This window comes from Protopterus annectens, chromosome 2.part0 (assembly GCF_019279795.1).
Source record: "Protopterus annectens isolate FY-2018-M chromosome 2.part0, PAN1.0, whole genome shotgun sequence".
Lineage (NCBI taxonomy): Eukaryota > Metazoa > Chordata > Ceratodontiformes > Protopteridae > Protopterus > Protopterus annectens.
The window spans coordinates 1,131,969,160-1,131,988,038 of NC_056728.1; the positions used below are offsets into that span (position 1 = coordinate 1,131,969,160).

At 37.9% G+C, this 18,879-nt stretch overlaps 1 protein-coding gene across 1 annotated transcript in view; it reads left to right on the forward strand.

Annotated features, from left to right (window-relative positions):
• FOCAD (focadhesin) overlaps positions 1-18,879 on the forward strand; it is a 2,336,882-nt gene that overhangs the window by 945,600 nt on the left and 1,372,403 nt on the right. The window contains exon 8 of the mRNA XM_044060381.1: positions 14,143-14,349. Within this exon, the coding sequence (XP_043916316.1) occupies positions 14,143-14,349 (207 nt within the window). The remainder of the gene's footprint in view (positions 1-14,142; positions 14,350-18,879) is intronic.

Sequence of the window (18,879 nt, forward strand, 5' to 3'; positions counted from 1 at the left end):
AAATCTTATAGGAAAACAAGCATGAGTAAACTAGAAAGACTACAGAGGAAATATACCAAGGGCATTCATAGATATGAAAATGTAAGTACTTATGAAAGACTAAAATATCTGAACTTGTACAGTGTCTCATATAGATATGCAAGAGTAGACCTTATTCAGGTATATAGGGCATTTAGACACAGCTACTTCTGGGAATGTTTGGGGTTATGAAAAAGTATTAAAGAATCATCAGGCAACCTATGTAGATGATTCTGTAGGAATGAGAAGTGTACTAACTAGTTTTCTGAGAGCGCAGCTGATACATGGAATAAACTACCAAATTACATTAAAGCAACATTGGTGTTTAAATATTTTAAGAACAGGCTGCACGATTATTATGGGAACAACTGTTTTGGTATATTGGCAGGCTAGAATGGCATTACTGCCTTGCTTGAAATATTTGTATGTATGTTTGAGTGAAATATACAAAAATATTTAAACTGTATCACAAGGCATTTCATATATACTATTAAATTGAAATATAATGCTATAGAATCATTAAGCAGCAAGTAATCTTTTATAAAGTAAGGTTCACTGCAGTCAATTGTGGCAGTTGACTTCAAAGGTAGATGGGTGGCAGAAAGTAAATGAAAGAAGTTGGGCTATATTACAGCAGGCCGCTGACTGTTTAACTATTATTTAAATGAATGGGGTCAGACAGTTTAATTCACAGACTGCCTCAGCACACACTCATAGCCGCATTGTTGACTTGTACACCTCAGGTGTACTATTATCCATGTAGCAATCTGTCCATCTATTTGTATTGTGTGTGTGTGTGTGTGTGTGTGTGTGTGTGTGTGTGTGTGTGTGTGTGTGTGTGCGTGTGTGTAAATTTTTCATATGAGATTAGTTGACAACAAGGGTCAGGTCAGTCAGTTTCATTTGACAGACTGCCTTCATGACCACCGTTTGTTCCTATTTTATTGACTTTGTACACCTTAGAGATATGATTGTGAGCAAATGAGTGAATACATTTATAAATAATGGCCATAGTAATGTATTTCAGCTCCTTGCTATCAGATGCTTACAGTACAACCAGTTGCATTCCCTCTACCCACAAGCACAGATGTGCCCACCACTTACAGCCATTTTAATGACTGTGTACACTTCAGATGTCTGCTCATGATCAAATGAATGAAGAAAAAAATTAAATAGTCACAGTAATGTGCATCAGTTCCTTGATGTCTGATGCATTCAGTGTAACTGACTGCATCCCCTGTGCATGCACACCTGCAGGTGTACTCCACCAGTTACAGACAGTGTATACACCTTGGATGTATAATTGTAATTGAATGAATAAATACATATTTATAGCAGTGAATTTCAGCTTTTTGCTGTTAGTTACATACAGTGTATCCAGTTGTATTCATACGCACACACACCCAACAGATAACCAAGGTGTACACAGTAATCAAATGAATTAATGCATATTTAATGGCTGCAGGCATGTATTTCACCTCCTTGCTTGTCAGATGCACATAGCACAACCTGTTGCATGTCCCCCGCCACAAGCAGATAAGTATCCACCTTTTACTGCCACATTGTTCACTATGTATACCTTGGATTCCTGCTTATGATCAAATTAATGCATATGTAGTGTCCACAGTGATATATTTTTAGCTGCTCGTCTTTAGACATATGCAGTACAATCCACTACACCCACCACACAGATGAGTCTTTCAGTTAGTCACTTTATTGACTATGTACAACTGTGATGTCTGATTGTGAGCAAATCATTGTATAATACATAAGTAGTTGCCATACTAATGTAGTTCATCTCATTGCCAATGCATACAGTATCTACCCATATACAGCTGTAACATGGAATCCAAAAGAAGCATAAGGTGTGGTAGAGGTTTGTGAAGCATGTGCTGGAAAAGTGACATATGTTTTTAAAGAGTACCTGTACTAACTGAATGCTTCTTACTCAAAATCTCTAGCATTACAAAATGCCATGTAACTGAAGAATTTATAGTAGCAGACTTTCTGTAAGAATCATAACATATAAGAAGTGTTGTCTGATCCAGTTCATTTCATTAATGATTAATCCTGTGCCCTTAATGGTATTTTCCCTGTTAATATTATTGTTTTTATTTATGAGGGCAAGAATTTAACTTGGTCTCCCACTGAGTTTATTTTATTTATTTATTTAGTCAGTTTACATTTGTTTACTGGGTGAGTGTGACTGGGCATGAATCCCATTTTCAGCAGAGGCTCGGGCAGAAAAGCTCCACAAAAGTTAGTACAGCAACTGAAATACACAAGTTAATAAAGTACAGTACAAAAGAAGTACAGCAGTTGTATGATAATACAATAAAAGTATAGAAAAGTATACAATATAAATGAACATGTGAAAAATATACAATGCAGTTGTAGGACATATTGTACAGTTATATGGTTACAGTTGTACAATAGTTAATACAATAAAATATAAGTTGTTTGAGTACTGAACATAGAAATGAGCTGTTGTAAACTAGCACAGCAATTTCAACACAGGTACCTGTATAGTATACAAATATGTACCATTATGGGTGGCTAACTAGAGTCTGAACAATTACATAACCAACATCTGTTTGTGTGACCGTTGGAGTTTTTGAAGTTATTTTTGTTTTCTGTGGTCCTAATATCTAGGGGATAGAATTCCATGATTTTGCAACATAAGCAGAGTAGAGAGTATCCCGGAGCTATTTTTGCTTTTGGTTATGTTAACCAGTGCTTTGTTGGTGGATCGTAGTTGGCATTGGTTAGAATAGCTGTTAAGAAGGCCCTGTAGTCCAAGAACTTTGTCAGGCTTATATAGGATTTGATGGGCCATAGTAAGTTGGTTATATGCGAGTAGATGAGGTAATTCCAGCCAAGATAATTGCTTTCAATAACAACTTGTCAAAACTCCAGTTCCCATTCAGTGTTTGAGGCCAATCTTAATCTGTATGAAATCAATCTAATTAAGTTTATATGCAGTGGTGTGTTATGATTTCAAAGTTATGGGATTCTGCATATTTTATGTTTCATTGATGTCATTTCATCCTCATTGTCCTTTACTACTCTGCATTTTTGCTGTTATAATTTCTGTTAATTATTGTAGTATTTTATACATAATAAGGTATTGTAGCCTACTACTTCCTTGTTAAACTGTGTACATTGTTCAAATTGTGTATGGAGCTTTTCTCCCCGGGCCTCAACTGAAAATGGGTCTATGACCCAGTGGACTTTCCCGGTAAACAAATGTCAATAAATAAAGGCCATGGTGCTGAGACTTTCAGAGAGCTTTTTCGCTTATTTAGCTTATGATACACAGAATAAAGTCTATAATGCATTGCTGCCTCTTGTCAGAAAATTCATTGCTAAAAGTTTTATATATACATATATATATATCTACACTCAGAAGTGTAGTAGGAATTAGCAGGCAATATTTTCTAGCTTATGGTTAGATAACTAATGTCTCATTGTGAGACTGTGTGTGTCTGGCGAACCAGTTTTTTTGTATGCCTGCTATTTGTGTGTGTGCGTCTTACTGCAAATGAATATCACTGAAAATCACTTTCAGTGATTTGTGTGGTAACCCTTATCTGTGAAGCTAGTTAATGCAATTTTTTTGTCTCACTTGCCCCCTCTGCCTGCAGATTTATCTTCACCCTCCTGGGCAGTTGTCCCATTCAATCCCCATCAGCAGGGAGAGAGTTTACCAGGCGGGCCTTAATTGAGGTAGTCACCAGAGGTGGCTCATTCTTTTGTCTTATTTTTTAGTCTTATATCCCTGCACTTACTACACCGAGCATGAGGTTTGAGATGAACAATAGGCTGATCATGAATGATGTTCTATGACTGCTAATAGTGGCATTTCCTTCAAACAGCTGAGCCCCTACCGCCTTCTCCAAACATGGAAGGTAGTTTTCCTGTTCTCCACCAGGGAAATGTCACCTACCTAGTATATCCCTAAGTGCATGTAACCCTCTACGTCCCAGGAGAGTCAATTGGGCCAAACCTCTTCATTCCTTGTTCTCTCTATCTGGTTCATCCAGTATCGGCACCTCTAACTGAACTCCTGTTAACTAGGTTGCAGTTAGGGCTCCATCCCTGTGCTTCATGGAAACAGGTGAGTTTATATATGTTTAGGAGTGTGAGGGATCTCTCACTGCCCTTATATGGGTACACTTGTCCTTTGGGGAAAAAGTGGTTTTCAGTTTTGCAGATTCAGAGTAACGGTACTTGCTGAAATTACTACTTTCGAGTCAGTATTGCTCCATGTCTTTATTTTCATGGCCTGAATATTAAGAAAGTCTGTGTGTTGTCTTCTTTTTAATGAGTGGTCTGCAGCTTTTATGATGTGGAGTGACTTGGTATTCTTGTATCCACATTGTTGAGGATGAGTTCACTGTCAATACTGTTATGAACAAATATTACACTCCCCCAACCTGTCACCAATGTTGGAATGCATAAGCATTTCAAAAAGTCTGGAATTGCTTGGTCAGTTGTATGCCAGCCTTATTAGTGTTGTCAGAACCTAAACTTGTTGGATCATCTTGCCTAAGCTATGGACATCAGTGAAATATACTTCTACAGGGCTATTAAATCCATCACATAATGATTTTGAAGGCTGCTCATTCTTATTATCCCTGAAAAAAAATTCAAATATTTTCTGAGGCTGTGCAGCAAGTATTTACCTTCCATATGACTTCAATACAGTATGTACTAAATCTTGCTAGATCACAGACTGAAGTGCAATATTATCACAACTGTATTATATAACAAGTCTTGCTATGCATAGCTTGTAGCTGCCAACCCCATTTTAGTGAAGAATCTCATTAAATATCAGTTGAGTATTAAAATAAGCCACAATTTTTCTTAAATTTTGTGACATGCTGCTTTAATTTTGTTTAGTGGATTTCTCCATAGAATTGCATCATTTACACCGTCAATAAATAACTAGTTTCAAATATGATTACACCATGAAGCACTAAGACTATTACATTTTCTTTGTTTAGATTCAACAGTGTATCCCAAAGACATGCACAGTGTATCCCAAAGACATGTAGGTGGATTGGACACTCTAAATTGGCCCTAGGCATGGGTGCGTGTGTGCCTTCTGTGGGAGGTTGTGTACTGGGCTGGCAACTTGACACTAAAAAAAAAAAAAAACTCCACTGCCATTCATGAGTGGACAGATGATCTCCTGTGGCAACCTCTAACCAGGAAAAGCCGAAAGAAGATGATCAGCTGTTAGCGTGAGTGTACATTTATCTAATATTAAGACAAGAATCAAGCTAAAGCAAGGGTTTTGTACTCTGCCTTCAAGTGCTACAGGCATTTATTTATTTTTCTTTGATATACTGCTTTGAAAGCTTTACCCAGAACCCATGGCATGGTGGGGATGTAGCCCTTACTCATCTCATGCCAAATGACTCAATTTTTAGGTAGTGGCAGGGGCATTAGAAAGACTGCGTGAGGGAAGGATGAATCCGTGAAAGACTGATGCCAAATCACCTGTCCAGCCTGGGAGGAGGGAGATGGCTTGCTGACACTTGCAAGAATCCAGTTGTATCACTCAGCTGTGAGCCTTGCAAGCTACACTATAACAGTGCACCACTTGTGTATGTGGTAGCATACATATGCCCTCTGTGAGCAGCAGTTTTACAGCTGACAGGCTGTAATGGGAAGGATTAGGTGTAGGGCAGGAACTCTTTCCACCATGCAGGTGACAGCTTCTTCTCCCAGTTTGCTTGACTCTTAACTCCAGAGGAATGAATGGACTGTAAAGCTCTCACGTCTGGTGAGCGTATGGGTCAGCTGAGCAGTGGGTGTTCAGAACAAATGAAGAAATAGAAAAAAATTAAATCTTTCTGATCCATTTTTATCTGGGAGTGTAGTCGGTTACTGTCTGATGTCTTATCAACACTCTTCTGTGAGATCAAATTGCATTCATGGTTAGAGAGGATCCTGCTCTAGTAGAATTCATGTTATGGTATGTATTTACAGTTACTTTAACAGATGTCAGGCTGGTTTTCCCACTGTAATGTACTAGGTTAGTGCAGACACAGTGAATTTCAAAGGTTATTTAGTTTTTTTCTAATGCTTTTTTTCTGTACGTGTCTTAAATCACATACATGGGTTTTGAGGTCGAAACTGAGTTATATTTGTTTCAAAATGTTGTTACTGTTAAGGGAAAACAAACAAAAAACAATTTAGACCTTGTGTCATATAAAGCACTTGAAAAAGTACCTTTCGCCATAGTGGTATGATAGTAAAGCAAAGTGATTCATTATATTTTCTATGAATCAGCTATTGCATTCAAGCCAACTTCTACTGTGCTCAAGATTGTTACTAAATATTTGTATTAAAGATTAAGAAGCCATCTTAATTGCTTTATTTAGCTTAGCCTTAGTATTTCCGATAATAGGCATGCACCACAATCAGATGAATGATGGTATTGCTTATGAAGTATACCATGGTTTTTAAAATCTTTGTGATAACCTCCTAAACTGTTAATAAGTAAAATGGAAAGAAAAACGCCTAGCCAGTAAACAGTTGTCCTAGTAATACCAACAGTGGCGGCTGGTGACTTCAAATCACAGGGGGGCTGCAGGAGATGCTGAATGGGCGGGGTCAAAGGGAAGGGGTGTGGTCAACCATAAAGGGGAGGAGCTATGCACAAAACCACAAAAAAACTAACTTTAATTAAATACGCTGCCCTGGGTGGCAAACCATCATTATGAAAGTCCAATCAAGACAAAAATAAGTGTAGAAGAATAAAAATATTTCAATGCATTGGCTGCATGACAGCTTACTTAATATCTAGATGGAAACAAAAGGTTGTGAGGCATGAAAAAATAAATTACTTTTTAAATACATTACTGGAATGCCAGTCAAAATCAAGTATAAGAAAAACCAGAAGCACTCAACTCAAACCACTTCTCCTTGCACTGCAGTTCTAATTATAATATATTCAGCTTTATTAAAGTACCAAGCAACATGCTGAAAGTAGAAATCTATGTGATGCCCCACTTGTAAAAATGTTTCTTATCCAAAAAAGACCTGCTGCCTAACAACTTGTTTCATGGGGAAAACATGATAAAAGTAAAAATGAAAAGCAAACAAGAAACAAGCTCAAGATACATTGCTTAAAGGATTACTGTACAGGTTATGGACCACACATGATTGGCATTCTGTTTAGTTTACGGGTAAAGCCTGTAGAGATGACTGGAAGTCTCCAACAAGTGTAATGAGCTTTTTAAAATAATGGAATCCTGTCCATTAATACCCAAGGCTTATACATTATCTAGTCAAGTATTCTCTGCATGGCAACAACAGAAAGGCTTTCAATGTTGGCAATTCTTTAACAGTATGCTTATTAAAGCTTACTTGCATCTTACGATGTCAGACAAGCTTACCTTATGGTCATTAAAGCATTGCTACTTAAACACAGAGCAACAGGCACTTTGAGTAATAAGCATAAATCAACAGTACAAAATATGACAGAAACCAGACCATTCTGCAAAATCAAGGACAGATGAAAAGCCACTGTAGTACTTATGCAGTGTGTCCTCCCCATCCAAGGTAGATACAACTACTCCTTGCCTTGCTTGGACACATCCAGAGTCACTACATGGGGAGTGGGGTGCAACAAGCATGTCACAATTTGAAATCTCTCTGGCTGACTGTGATGGCCCTGACACATTTGTCATACCTCTCAACTTCAAGAGCAAGAAATCTGGACAAAGCCATACACAGAAGTGGGACAAAGGCACAACAATAAGGACAATTTTTAAATATTGCTCTAATAAACTTAGAAAGATAATAGAATAGGTCTTGCATTAGTATGAATTTTCTGAAGGGTATAAAATCTGAAACTCAAATGTCTGTCATTTTCTAACTTCAGTCTTTAGTGATTTGTCACTAATTTGCCAAAAACACAATTTTATGAAAAATGGACCAAAAATGTGATGCAAAAATATAAAATAGACACACAATACAGCTTCTACCTGTCAAAGAAGGGACACTTTAATATTAGTACTGCTACCTTGAGCAGCTGACAAAATAAAAGAATCTACATGCATTTCAAGTAATCTATAACTTTGATTATTACAGTTATTTCTTAATTGTAAACCCTCCATGTTTTCTTCCAAAATTGCTATTTTGGAGGGATTATTAGGGGGAAGAGCAACATTTTGAGCCAAAAATTGGGGACAGTTGAGAGGTTGGCTATGCCTAATTCTATAAAGCAATTTATTTGCATGTACCTCTCAACCTGTTAATGCAGTAAATCTGAACAAGGCCAAATATATTGGGGGCACATATAAACAGTACTAAAAATTGCTCTTGTATAAATTGAGACAGTTGATAGAACGGCTCTTACTTTAACATGCATTTTTATGAAGGTTATGAAGTCTGAAACTTATTATTTAGTGACTTCTGGCAAATCATTTAGGAATTAAAACTACAAATTTTATGAACAACAAACCAAAAATAAGAAGCAAAAATCTATTCATTCTTTGAAAATCTGGACAGTTGGGAGGTATAGTTCAGCTGGGCCTGTCTGAGTTTGCTGCCCTTCCCCCCCCCCCTGACAAATTAATGGTTGAACTGGAGCCTCTGCAGCCATTCCAATTAACCATTACTTGGCTATTTCACTCCATTTACCATAAACACTAATGTGCATACTGCTTTACTTCAATGATTGGACTTCATTTGAAAGTTTTATTTTGTATTTTACAGCACAAACATTAAGTCATCTGTTAAACAAAGCAATGCAGTCTCACAATGAAAACTTAGCATTAAAACTTCTCTGCCCTTGAAACTCACATTCATTGAAACAGCATTGAAACCCACATTCAAAGAAAATACATTTTGCCAGTGGCAGATAAAGATTAATTTTGGGCTGTTTTGAATCATAGGCCCCTTGCATATGAAACATACATGTGCTCTTTGATACACCTTCCTCATTGTACTAAAAATTATATTCCTTGTACAACACAGTACACTTGTTAGAGGGTGTTTTAAATTTGTTTTGAACATTTTTCCAGTAAGCAATGAAACAAAACATATGCACCCATAATGGCAAAACTGCCCAGTTGAGAACATTTATCATAAAAAGTCTACTCAGACTTCCACAGTCCACCATTATTAGTAAATATACACAATTCTACAGTCCACCATTATTAGTAAATATGCACAATTCCACAGTCCACCATTATTAGTAAATATGCACAATTCCACAGTCCACCATTATTAGTAAATATGCACAATTCTACAGTCCACCATTATCAGTAAATATGCACAATTCTACAGTGCACCTTTATCAGTAAATATGCACAATTCTACAGTCCATATTTAGTGAATTCAGTTCTTGCCATAGCTGTCAACCTTAGCACAAAAACCTGGACGAAGCCAATAATGGGGAATACAGTCCCAAAAATAGGGACAAATTTAAAATATTCATTTTATAAACTTAGAAAATTGCTAGAAAAAAGGTTGTGCTACTATGTATTCTGAAGAACATGAAGTTTGAAATTCAAATGCCGGTCAATTTTACTGCGGACAGAACAAAAACAATTTTCAGCAGAGGCAGGGATTAATACTGCAGACACGTCTTTGTAAAATGGCAGGGCATCAGAGCAAATCCACACAAACACAGAGAGGAGATGCAGACTCCACACAGAAGCCACCCCAACCAAGAATCAAACCAGAAAACCTATAGCTGTGAGGCAACAATACTACCACTGCACCATCAAATCTGCAAGGAATTAAACATTCAGAAACCTGAAGTCTGAAATTCAAATGCCTGTCAATTTTACTGCGGACAGAACAAAAACAATTTTCAGCAGAGACGCAGGGATTAATACTGCAGGCACGTCTTTGTAAAATGGCAGGGCATCAGAGCAAATCCACACAAACACAGAGAGGAGATGCAGACTCCACACAGAAGCCACCCCAACCAAGAATCAAACCAGAAAACCTATAGCTGTGAGGCAACAATACTACCACTGCACCATCAAATCTGCAAGGAATTAAACATTCAGAAACCTGAAGTCTGAAATTCAAATGCCTGTCAATTTTACTGCGGACAGAACAAAAACAATTTTCAGCAGAGACGAGGGATTAATACTGCAGACACGTCTTTGTAAAATGGCAGGGCATCAGAGCAAATCCACACAAACACAGAGAGGAGATGCAGACTCCACACAGAAGCCACCCCAACCAAGAATCAAACCAGAAAACCTATAGCTGTGAGGCAACAATACTACCACTGCACCATCAAATCTGCAAGGAATTAAACATTCAGAAACCTGAAGTCTGAAATTCAAATGCCTGTCAATTTTACTGCGGACAGAACAAAAACAATTTTCAGCAGAGATGCAGGGATTAATACTGCAGACACGTCTTTGTAAAATGGCAGGGCACCAGAGCAAATCCACACAAACACATGGAGGAGATGCAGACTCCACACAGAAGCCACCCCAACCAAGAATCAAACCAGAAAACCTATAGCTGTGAGGCAACAATACTACCACTGCACCATCAAATACGCAAGGAATTAAACATTCAGAAACCCTTAAGTCTGAAATTCAAATGCCTATCAATTTTATTTAACATTTTTAATCAGGACAGTCTGACTTGGAACAAATAAACAATTTTCAGCAGAGGCCCAGGAAGAAATAATGCAGACATGTCTTTGTAACATGGGAGGGCACAAAAGCAAACCCACACAAACACAGGGAGAAGATACAGACCCCACAAAGAAGGAACCCCAGCCAAGAATCAAACCCAAGAACCTACAGCTGTGAGGCAACAATGCTACTACTACACCATCAAATATCAAGCATTGCAACATTTACAAACCACAGATATTATGAGGAACAGATCAGATCGAATATGAGGTAAAAATCTGAAATTTTAGTACAAATGGTGGTGGGTAGGGAACTCAAGTCTTTAACACCTGCATACAGGGTACAGGGTTCAAGCCTGAGGCATTCCCTACCACACCACCATAAGCACCTGGGGCATTTTCACACACACACACACACACACACACACACACACACACACACACACACACACACACACACACACACACACACACACACACACACACACACACACACCAGTAAAGCACAAGCACCATACACAAACTCCAGTAAAGCACAAGCACCATACACAAACTCCAGTAAAGCACAAGCACCATACACAAACTCCAGTAAAGCACAAGCACCATACACAAACTCCAGTAAAGCACAAGCACCATACACAAACTCCAGTAAAGCACAAGCACCATACACAAACTCCAGTAAAGCACAAGCACCATACACACACATTGTAAATTAAAAAGCACAAACTCAATAAAATTAAATAAAAGGCACCTTACCTGAATGAATACATCCAGAATGTCCGTACATACATCCTTCCTTCCTGCGCAATACTGAAGACCCGCGAGATCCCAATGCTCCTTGCCGACGAGATCCCTAAGGCTCTGTCCCGAGTCCCTGCTGCTCCTCTTGCAGTCCGGACGCGTCCTATACTCCTGGCGGGTCTGTGCACTGTAAAAGTGCACAGACGTCTCCTTGTGTCCCTCTATGGGGACAGCCGGGCTGCCTTGAGCATGCGCATAGACCGATAAGTTGGGACTCTGTCTATGCGCATGCGCGAAGTCCGCGAAATTTAAAAAAATATATTTTTTTATTTTTCATTTGTTTTTCTTGCTTTTTTATTTTTGAGGGGGCTGCAGTCCGGCAGCCCTATGCCACGAGCCGCCCCTGAATACCAAGCAACTCAGTCTTTCTTGCACTGTTTTACTAATGTAAATGCTCAGCTGAGTTTAAGGAGAGCTTTTATAGTTACTGGGTGTCAGTTGAGCTTATGCCCCTGTTCATTAGTGAAATGGGTATAAGTTAGCCTTTCACTTATGAAAGTGTTCCTTTGAGGTGTAAATGGCAGAACAAACTTGCATGCCTTTTTTCATTAAAGATTAATGAGCTTTTTGTTACACATCCTTTGCTGAATTAGGAGTTGACAGAACAACCTCTCATCTATACAGATTTTTACCTCATATTTTTTGTCCGTTTTTTCATAAAATTGTGATTTTCTTGCAAATTAGTGGGAAATCATTAAAGATTGAAGTTAGAAAATAATTAGACATTTGAGTTTCAGACTTTATATCCTTCTGAAAATTCACGCTAATGCAAAACCTGTTATTCTATCAACTTTCTAAGTTTGTAAGAGCAATATTTAAAAATTGTCCCTATTTTTTGGGCCTTTGTCCCACTTTTATTAATGGTGTTGTACAGATTTTTTGCTTTGAGGTTGAGACACATGACATTTACTGTTAAACATATAGTGCATATATGTCTGTTCGATAAAAAGTGTGTCAGGTGCAGGAATATGTAATTGTAAGTGCTGTATCATATACGAGAACAAAGCATTAAAATATCTTGAATGTGAGGGAAAAAAAGCATTAAAAATATTCAGAGCAATTTCCTCAGGGCCTACTCCAGTAATAGTGTCCCCGTCTCATTCTCATGTGTGAACACCGAAGTGCAGAAGTGTAAAGACTAGTATCTTCATGCATTTGCACAGACGTGTCTTGCACTCCTACTTGTAGCCTAAATTCAGTAGCCAGTTGATTGAAAGGAGGAGTAGATCTGTTAGGTAAGAGCAGTGGCAGCCAAGACATGTAGGACTACCCTTTAATACTGTTCTATGTCAAAAATATAAAAAGAGTACAGTTAAATGTAAGAGCATCTCAGGAGAAAAATGCAGTTAATTTAAAATGTCCCTTTGATCAGGTTTTCTCATTTGCTCTACATATTTACAGAGTATGTCATTGTCTTTGTAACAGCAGAGGATGCTTGTGCCGTGTAGCAAAAGTAGAACATTCAGGAGGTTAAGCAAAGGCATAGCTGTATTAGGATAGAGCAACACCTACCCTGATGTCAAGGCACATAAAACTGTAAACTGAAAGTGATGTTCATTTAGACCAGACCTGGGCATTGTATGGCTCCCTTTGGCTGTTCTTGACTGTCCTATGAGAAGTCAGACAAAACACTTGCTAATGCAAGAACTTACTGTTTTTTTTTTCCAGACTGTCTGGAAATCAAACTGATTCTCCGGTAGTCCAGAAAATACTGTAAACACTGGTATTCTGTTTCAAAAAAAGAAACAGATTATCGGAGTTTAAGTTGGCGGATTTACTATGTGTTTTTTGGCAGAAAGGCATAGTACATCAGCAGAATTAAGATATCAGGAATGGAAAAAGAGGGCAGGAGAGGTGAGTAAATGGGTGGGGTTATGGGAGGTATGAGGGGTGTGTCATTTGTCTGGTTTCGTTAGCTGCTACAAATTAGGTTGGAGGAAAGGGATATAGAACAAAGTGCATAGCGCTCAGATATCCTTGATTTTGCAGAACATTCCTATTTTTGCTTCACTTGTTTTGATTTTAGGGTAAATCACTGGGGTTAGCCAGTCAATAGCACCACGCAATAAGAGTTTCATGCTTCTTGGTGCATGATGGGGAATCTGGAAGGATGCCTGGGTTTTACACATTGTTATGGTTGCCAGCAATCATTGTTGTTTTTTTCTGCCTGAGAGAACGTTTGCTAAAAGGGTGGATACAGTGCTGATCCTTGGTGATGACTCAGACATTCAGACTGGAGGCATGGTAAGATTGCTGCTGAGGGTGTGGGGCTAAACTTGGAAGTAATTTGAAAACAAAAGTTTGTTGTTTCAGTAAATGTATAATTGCAAGACAAACCTATTCACCACATTAAAAAGTTGCAAGGTATTGTTTAAACCTCCTCCCCGATTCATCTGCCCATGCACAGCATTCCTTTGGTAGCAGGTCATGTGCTTTTCTTCACATAACATCTCCCCCCCCCAGAATTTTCAACTCCCATGATTAACTTTGGTATTGAATCTTATTGATCAAAAAGCATGCCCCCCAAAACAGTCCCAGTTTTTTATGTGGCCACTTGGATAATTAATTGCCCACCCCTGATCTATATCATAAGATATTTGTTTTTTAAAGTATCCGCAAATGGTGAAATAAAATGTTTAACATGAGCATACCTCCTGTTCTGAAAACAGTGCTTAACTAATGATTCTTATTTTTTTCAGCTGAATGATTTAACACAAGTTACTGAAGCTACTCTGTTTGTTGAAGAATTGTGCTCTGGACTCCTTCGTCATGTGAACTTTTGGAAGACAGAGTTATGTCAGTTATCTTTGCAGCTTTTGTGCATTAGTGAAGTCATCTTGAAAACTACTGGAGAATGCTCTTCCTTGATCCAACTAAGTGAACAGATTGTCGATAATCTCCAACAGGTAATTTGTAATTCTGCGATATGTGAAGAGCTCTGTGTGTACTGCTGTGTGTGTATGTATATGCACATTTAGAAAAGCATATCTATGTATAGATAGTCACAGTTACACAGATAAATCTTCACATATGTACACATACAAAGCAGAATCTTTCATATTTTTAGGAACCATTTTTCATAGTTTCTTGTATTCTGAGATGGGTCTGGAAAGATTTGTAAATCTGCAATTCTGTGTTTTATTTTTCGTATGGCTTGTACATGGGCAAGCGCAGCAGTCTGGTAACCAGAGGAGCATTTATGCAAATCAGCCAGAAGTTGTTGTTTATACTGGTATAGTAAGGGTGTTACACTGAAGTTTCATGTGCAACACTCGTCTGTGCAATTTAGCATGGCAACTTTATTGCTTTCCATTAGTGCAATTAGAACACACACAACAAAGCTTCATGCTTGGGGCACTGTTTCAGGCTTCCTACTCTACCATCGTCCATTAGTACTGTGTAGTGCCATTCTGAGCTACCCATCTTTATTTCTTTTAATACAGGCTATCCTGCTCCTGCATGCGGACACTCTCCCAAATCATGTTCTGCAAATTAAAGATACTTTTATTTTACATTGGAATGTTAATGTTTGGCAATGCCAGCATAATGATATCTGTGACCCCCATGCCCTGGCCCAGCAATCAAGGAGCCTCAATCCTCACCACTAACACCAGTGAGGGTTGTCTCAAACAGGAGGAAAGGATAACAAATACACACAGTAAAGTTCAATTTCCCTTAAGAGCACACAGAGATCACAGTCAGTCCGGGGCTGGTAACTCCCTTGCTCTCCAGGTCCCCAATAAGACTCCCCATTGGCACAGCGATATGGTCCAGATCTCAGCCTAGTGGGCAAGCTAAAACCTCCAGCACCCTCTCTGTCCAACCAGTGCTTCTTATCCCTGCCCAAGTAGCTGACACACAAACTTTAAGAAGAGTTTCTGGGGAAGGCTGGCACAGGTTGTCCAGCTGTGCCCCCCTTTTCCCAGACTATACAGTAGAAATCACTGCCACCACCCACTAATATTTATCAGCTACTCAAAGGCCCTTAAAAGGGTGTCCAATCATTACTGTGCAATATTAGTATCCAGTTGGTAGTATAACTAACCAGTCAAGGTTTATTAGAGTGACTTGGTACAGGATCCCTGTATACATGCAATGTACTCCTAGAGCTTAACTTATCTCTACACAAAACAGCCACAGTTGAAATGTTTTAAAATATTTAATAATAAATAGTAAAAACACAAGACAATACTTCTTACTACACAGTGCTAGTCAAGAGTTCAGAGATCACAGAGAAATACTTAAAATAATCCAGTAGTACAGTTCTGACATCACAGAAAAACACTTAGTCTAATCTTTCTAGTTTCTAGCTATTTCTAATAGAGAACACAAGTCTAAGATAAACTTGCATATAGAGCAAAGGCAGAGTGCTGATGAGTTGGATGGTCAAGACAAAAATGCGTAATGCTCTCTGATTCTCTCTGCTTTTAAAATCACATTCCTGGTTCACATTACATCATTCTTCATACTTCTCTGGGTTCCCAGGCTAACAAAAACTACATTTACATTCTTAACATCTCCCTTTATCTTGCAGCTGGTCAGGAAGCAGAGCAATAAAAATACATTTGCATATTTAAATCTAGCAATTTAACTCTTGATTAAAACAATAGAAAGAATGTCTTCATTTAGACATTTCGGCACTGTGTTTAGATCAAAGGGTCACAACATGCTTTGCTTGGTCAGCTTTCTGCCAGCAGAGTACACTATTACATTTTTGCAGTTCCACATGTAACACTATTTTTACCATTTAAGACAACAAGCCTGTGGTTTATATTAATATTTACAGATGACAGAATTATCTCCAAAATTCTATCTGGCTAGGCTGGCAGCCTTCATTTATCTTCAACCAGTCTTCACAATATGTATTCATAAATTATAAATGGATGACCTATAGTGTCTGAGTTTTCAGTGTTTTTGTTACATCCACATGCAAAATCTCTCCAAAATGTCATGTACCATTATACAAAACAAAGGGGAATACTCCTCTTTCCTGCCTATATTTGGCTATTCCCTTTCATTGTGACATATCAGAGAATGAACCATGACAATTCATAATACCAGATATAAGGTCATGTTAATACTGTACTTCTGTCCTTGTACCAGAATACTTTTGTGTTCTAGTTATTATTTGATGATGTGTATATGTACATACCTCTTGCTTACAAGTCATGTTTTTGCTAATTTATATGTTTTTGTTAACTTTTATCACAGATGTACTGCTACTACTGAGACTTTTGTATGCTATGACTGACTTTCATATGCTTATTCTGTCTTTTGTGTACTACTGCTCACTGAGCCAGGTCATGACTGAAATGTGTCAGTGGACCAGCCCACTTACCTAGTGAACAGATAGTAAATAAATAAATAAAATTACTCACTGACAAGTTAACAAGTTTAGACAAGTTTGAATTTGGTCATCATCAGGCCAAGGAAACATTAACTGGTAAAGGCTGTTTGTTTATTACTCAGCAGCAAGTGATGTCAGTGAGTTGAAGCAAAACAAATTAACATAAAACATGGGAAGAGACACTGAACAGTAGAAAGAGTTTGTATGCTTAGATGAATTTTAGTTTAAAAGCATAAAACATCTCACTGATTGAACCCAAGTGTACAGTAAGTGATACACAAACAACTGTGTTTAATGAAAATGCCCTAGTTTTATAAAATACCATCTAGTAAAGCAGAAAAAATGTTAATGAACAAGCACAGATATGACCCAAAATTATATATAGATTGATGTGTTCAGTAAAACTTTTTAAATTATAGATGAATTTGTAGGAAGAAATATTTTAATCTGTTTGCGTTATTGAGTTTACATATTCCACTCATCTGTAATTTGCTTGTATTTATTGTGTGTGTTTGCATGCATTCTAGCATTAGTTGTTCATCTGATGAAAGGCGACCTTGTTCAAAACTTGCGTTGTCTTTTGTGTGTGTTGTGAATAAGTGAGTACTTTTTCAACTATTTAACGTATAGTTCATGTTTTTTTTTTACAAACTAAAGTTTAAGCCTTTGAGTTGTCAGTTCATTGCAGAGACTTCAGTAAATGAGTTTGTGCCTCTACCCTGCTAGGTTTTGCATAGTTTGCAAGTCACATCAGGTTGTGCAATTATATTTGAATTAAAATGCATTTATTTGTACATGATAATAAAAAGATAGAAGGATGTTTTCATTTCATGCTACTTTATATGCCATATAATTAAAATGAATTAACAGCCCTTCTTTGCCAATATTTGACTGAAACCCTCAAAGGCAACTCCACTTTAAGTGTGTCTCAGGATTTTTATTTATTTATTTATTTATTTTTATTTTAACATTTGTTAACTGGGAAAGTCTGACTAGGACAGAGCCTATTTTCAGTGGAGGCCCGGGGAGAAATGCTCCAGATGCATGTCTTTGAATGTGGGAGGAAACCGAAGTACCCAGAGGAAACCCATACGAACACAGGGAGGACATGCAGACTACTCACAGAAGGGGACCACAGCCGATAATCGAACCAGAGAGCCTCTTGCTGTGAGGCGACAATATTAACCACTGCACCACTGCGCTGCCCTGCCTTTCTGCCTTTGGGGGATCCCACATATTTTTTTTCTGCATTCAAGAACAATGCCAAACTGCCAGATTTTCTTTCTGCTCTCTACAAGGAATTGGATGAGCCAGCTAACACACATCTTCAAACATTTGTTCTTGTCCTTTTCCTGTTGTATTGTTGTTCTGAGTGGCTCTTGAGTTATCTGCGCCTTATTTTAGTGCAACTTCAAAAGCGCCTCACTTTGACTAGTGGTCACTGCATGATCATATTGTGAAAACCATTCCATTAAACTAAACTTCATTAAACTTTATTTACTTTCCTGCTCATATCTTCACATCCATAAGTTGCATATTCAGTATCCAGAGCTTTAGCATTTTTTTCCTGCAGAGCAGCTGTAAACAGATAAAACAGACTAGCAGAGCAGCTGTAAACAAATAGAACAGACTATGTGCAATTTGTTTATGAAGAAAAATAATATAAACTTAACAGTTTAATGGCCTTTTGGCAATGGTAAAACTGGACTTTGACTAGCAGTAAACATTTCCCTGACTCCTATTTGTAAATTAGGAGGGAACTTAGATTTAGGTCTGGAATGCAGAGTTAGCTAACTTTCAAAGACTTACTAGGTGACTGTTATCTGAGGTAGTGTGCAGAACTGCCTTATGCTTACAGGAAATTAGCAAGACCTTAAATATCTGTGAAAGGTGCACATATATCCATAATAAATTATGGCAATATTATTTAATAGGGAAAAATAATGATAATAGAGTAGTAGCAGTAGTTGTAATAGTAATGGTGATAGAATAATATAAGTTCCCTACACTCCAATCTAAGCTAATCTTACTTACTTTCTCGGTCATTGATCATTTATGTACTGGGAATATGGGGGGGCCAGAATCGCTT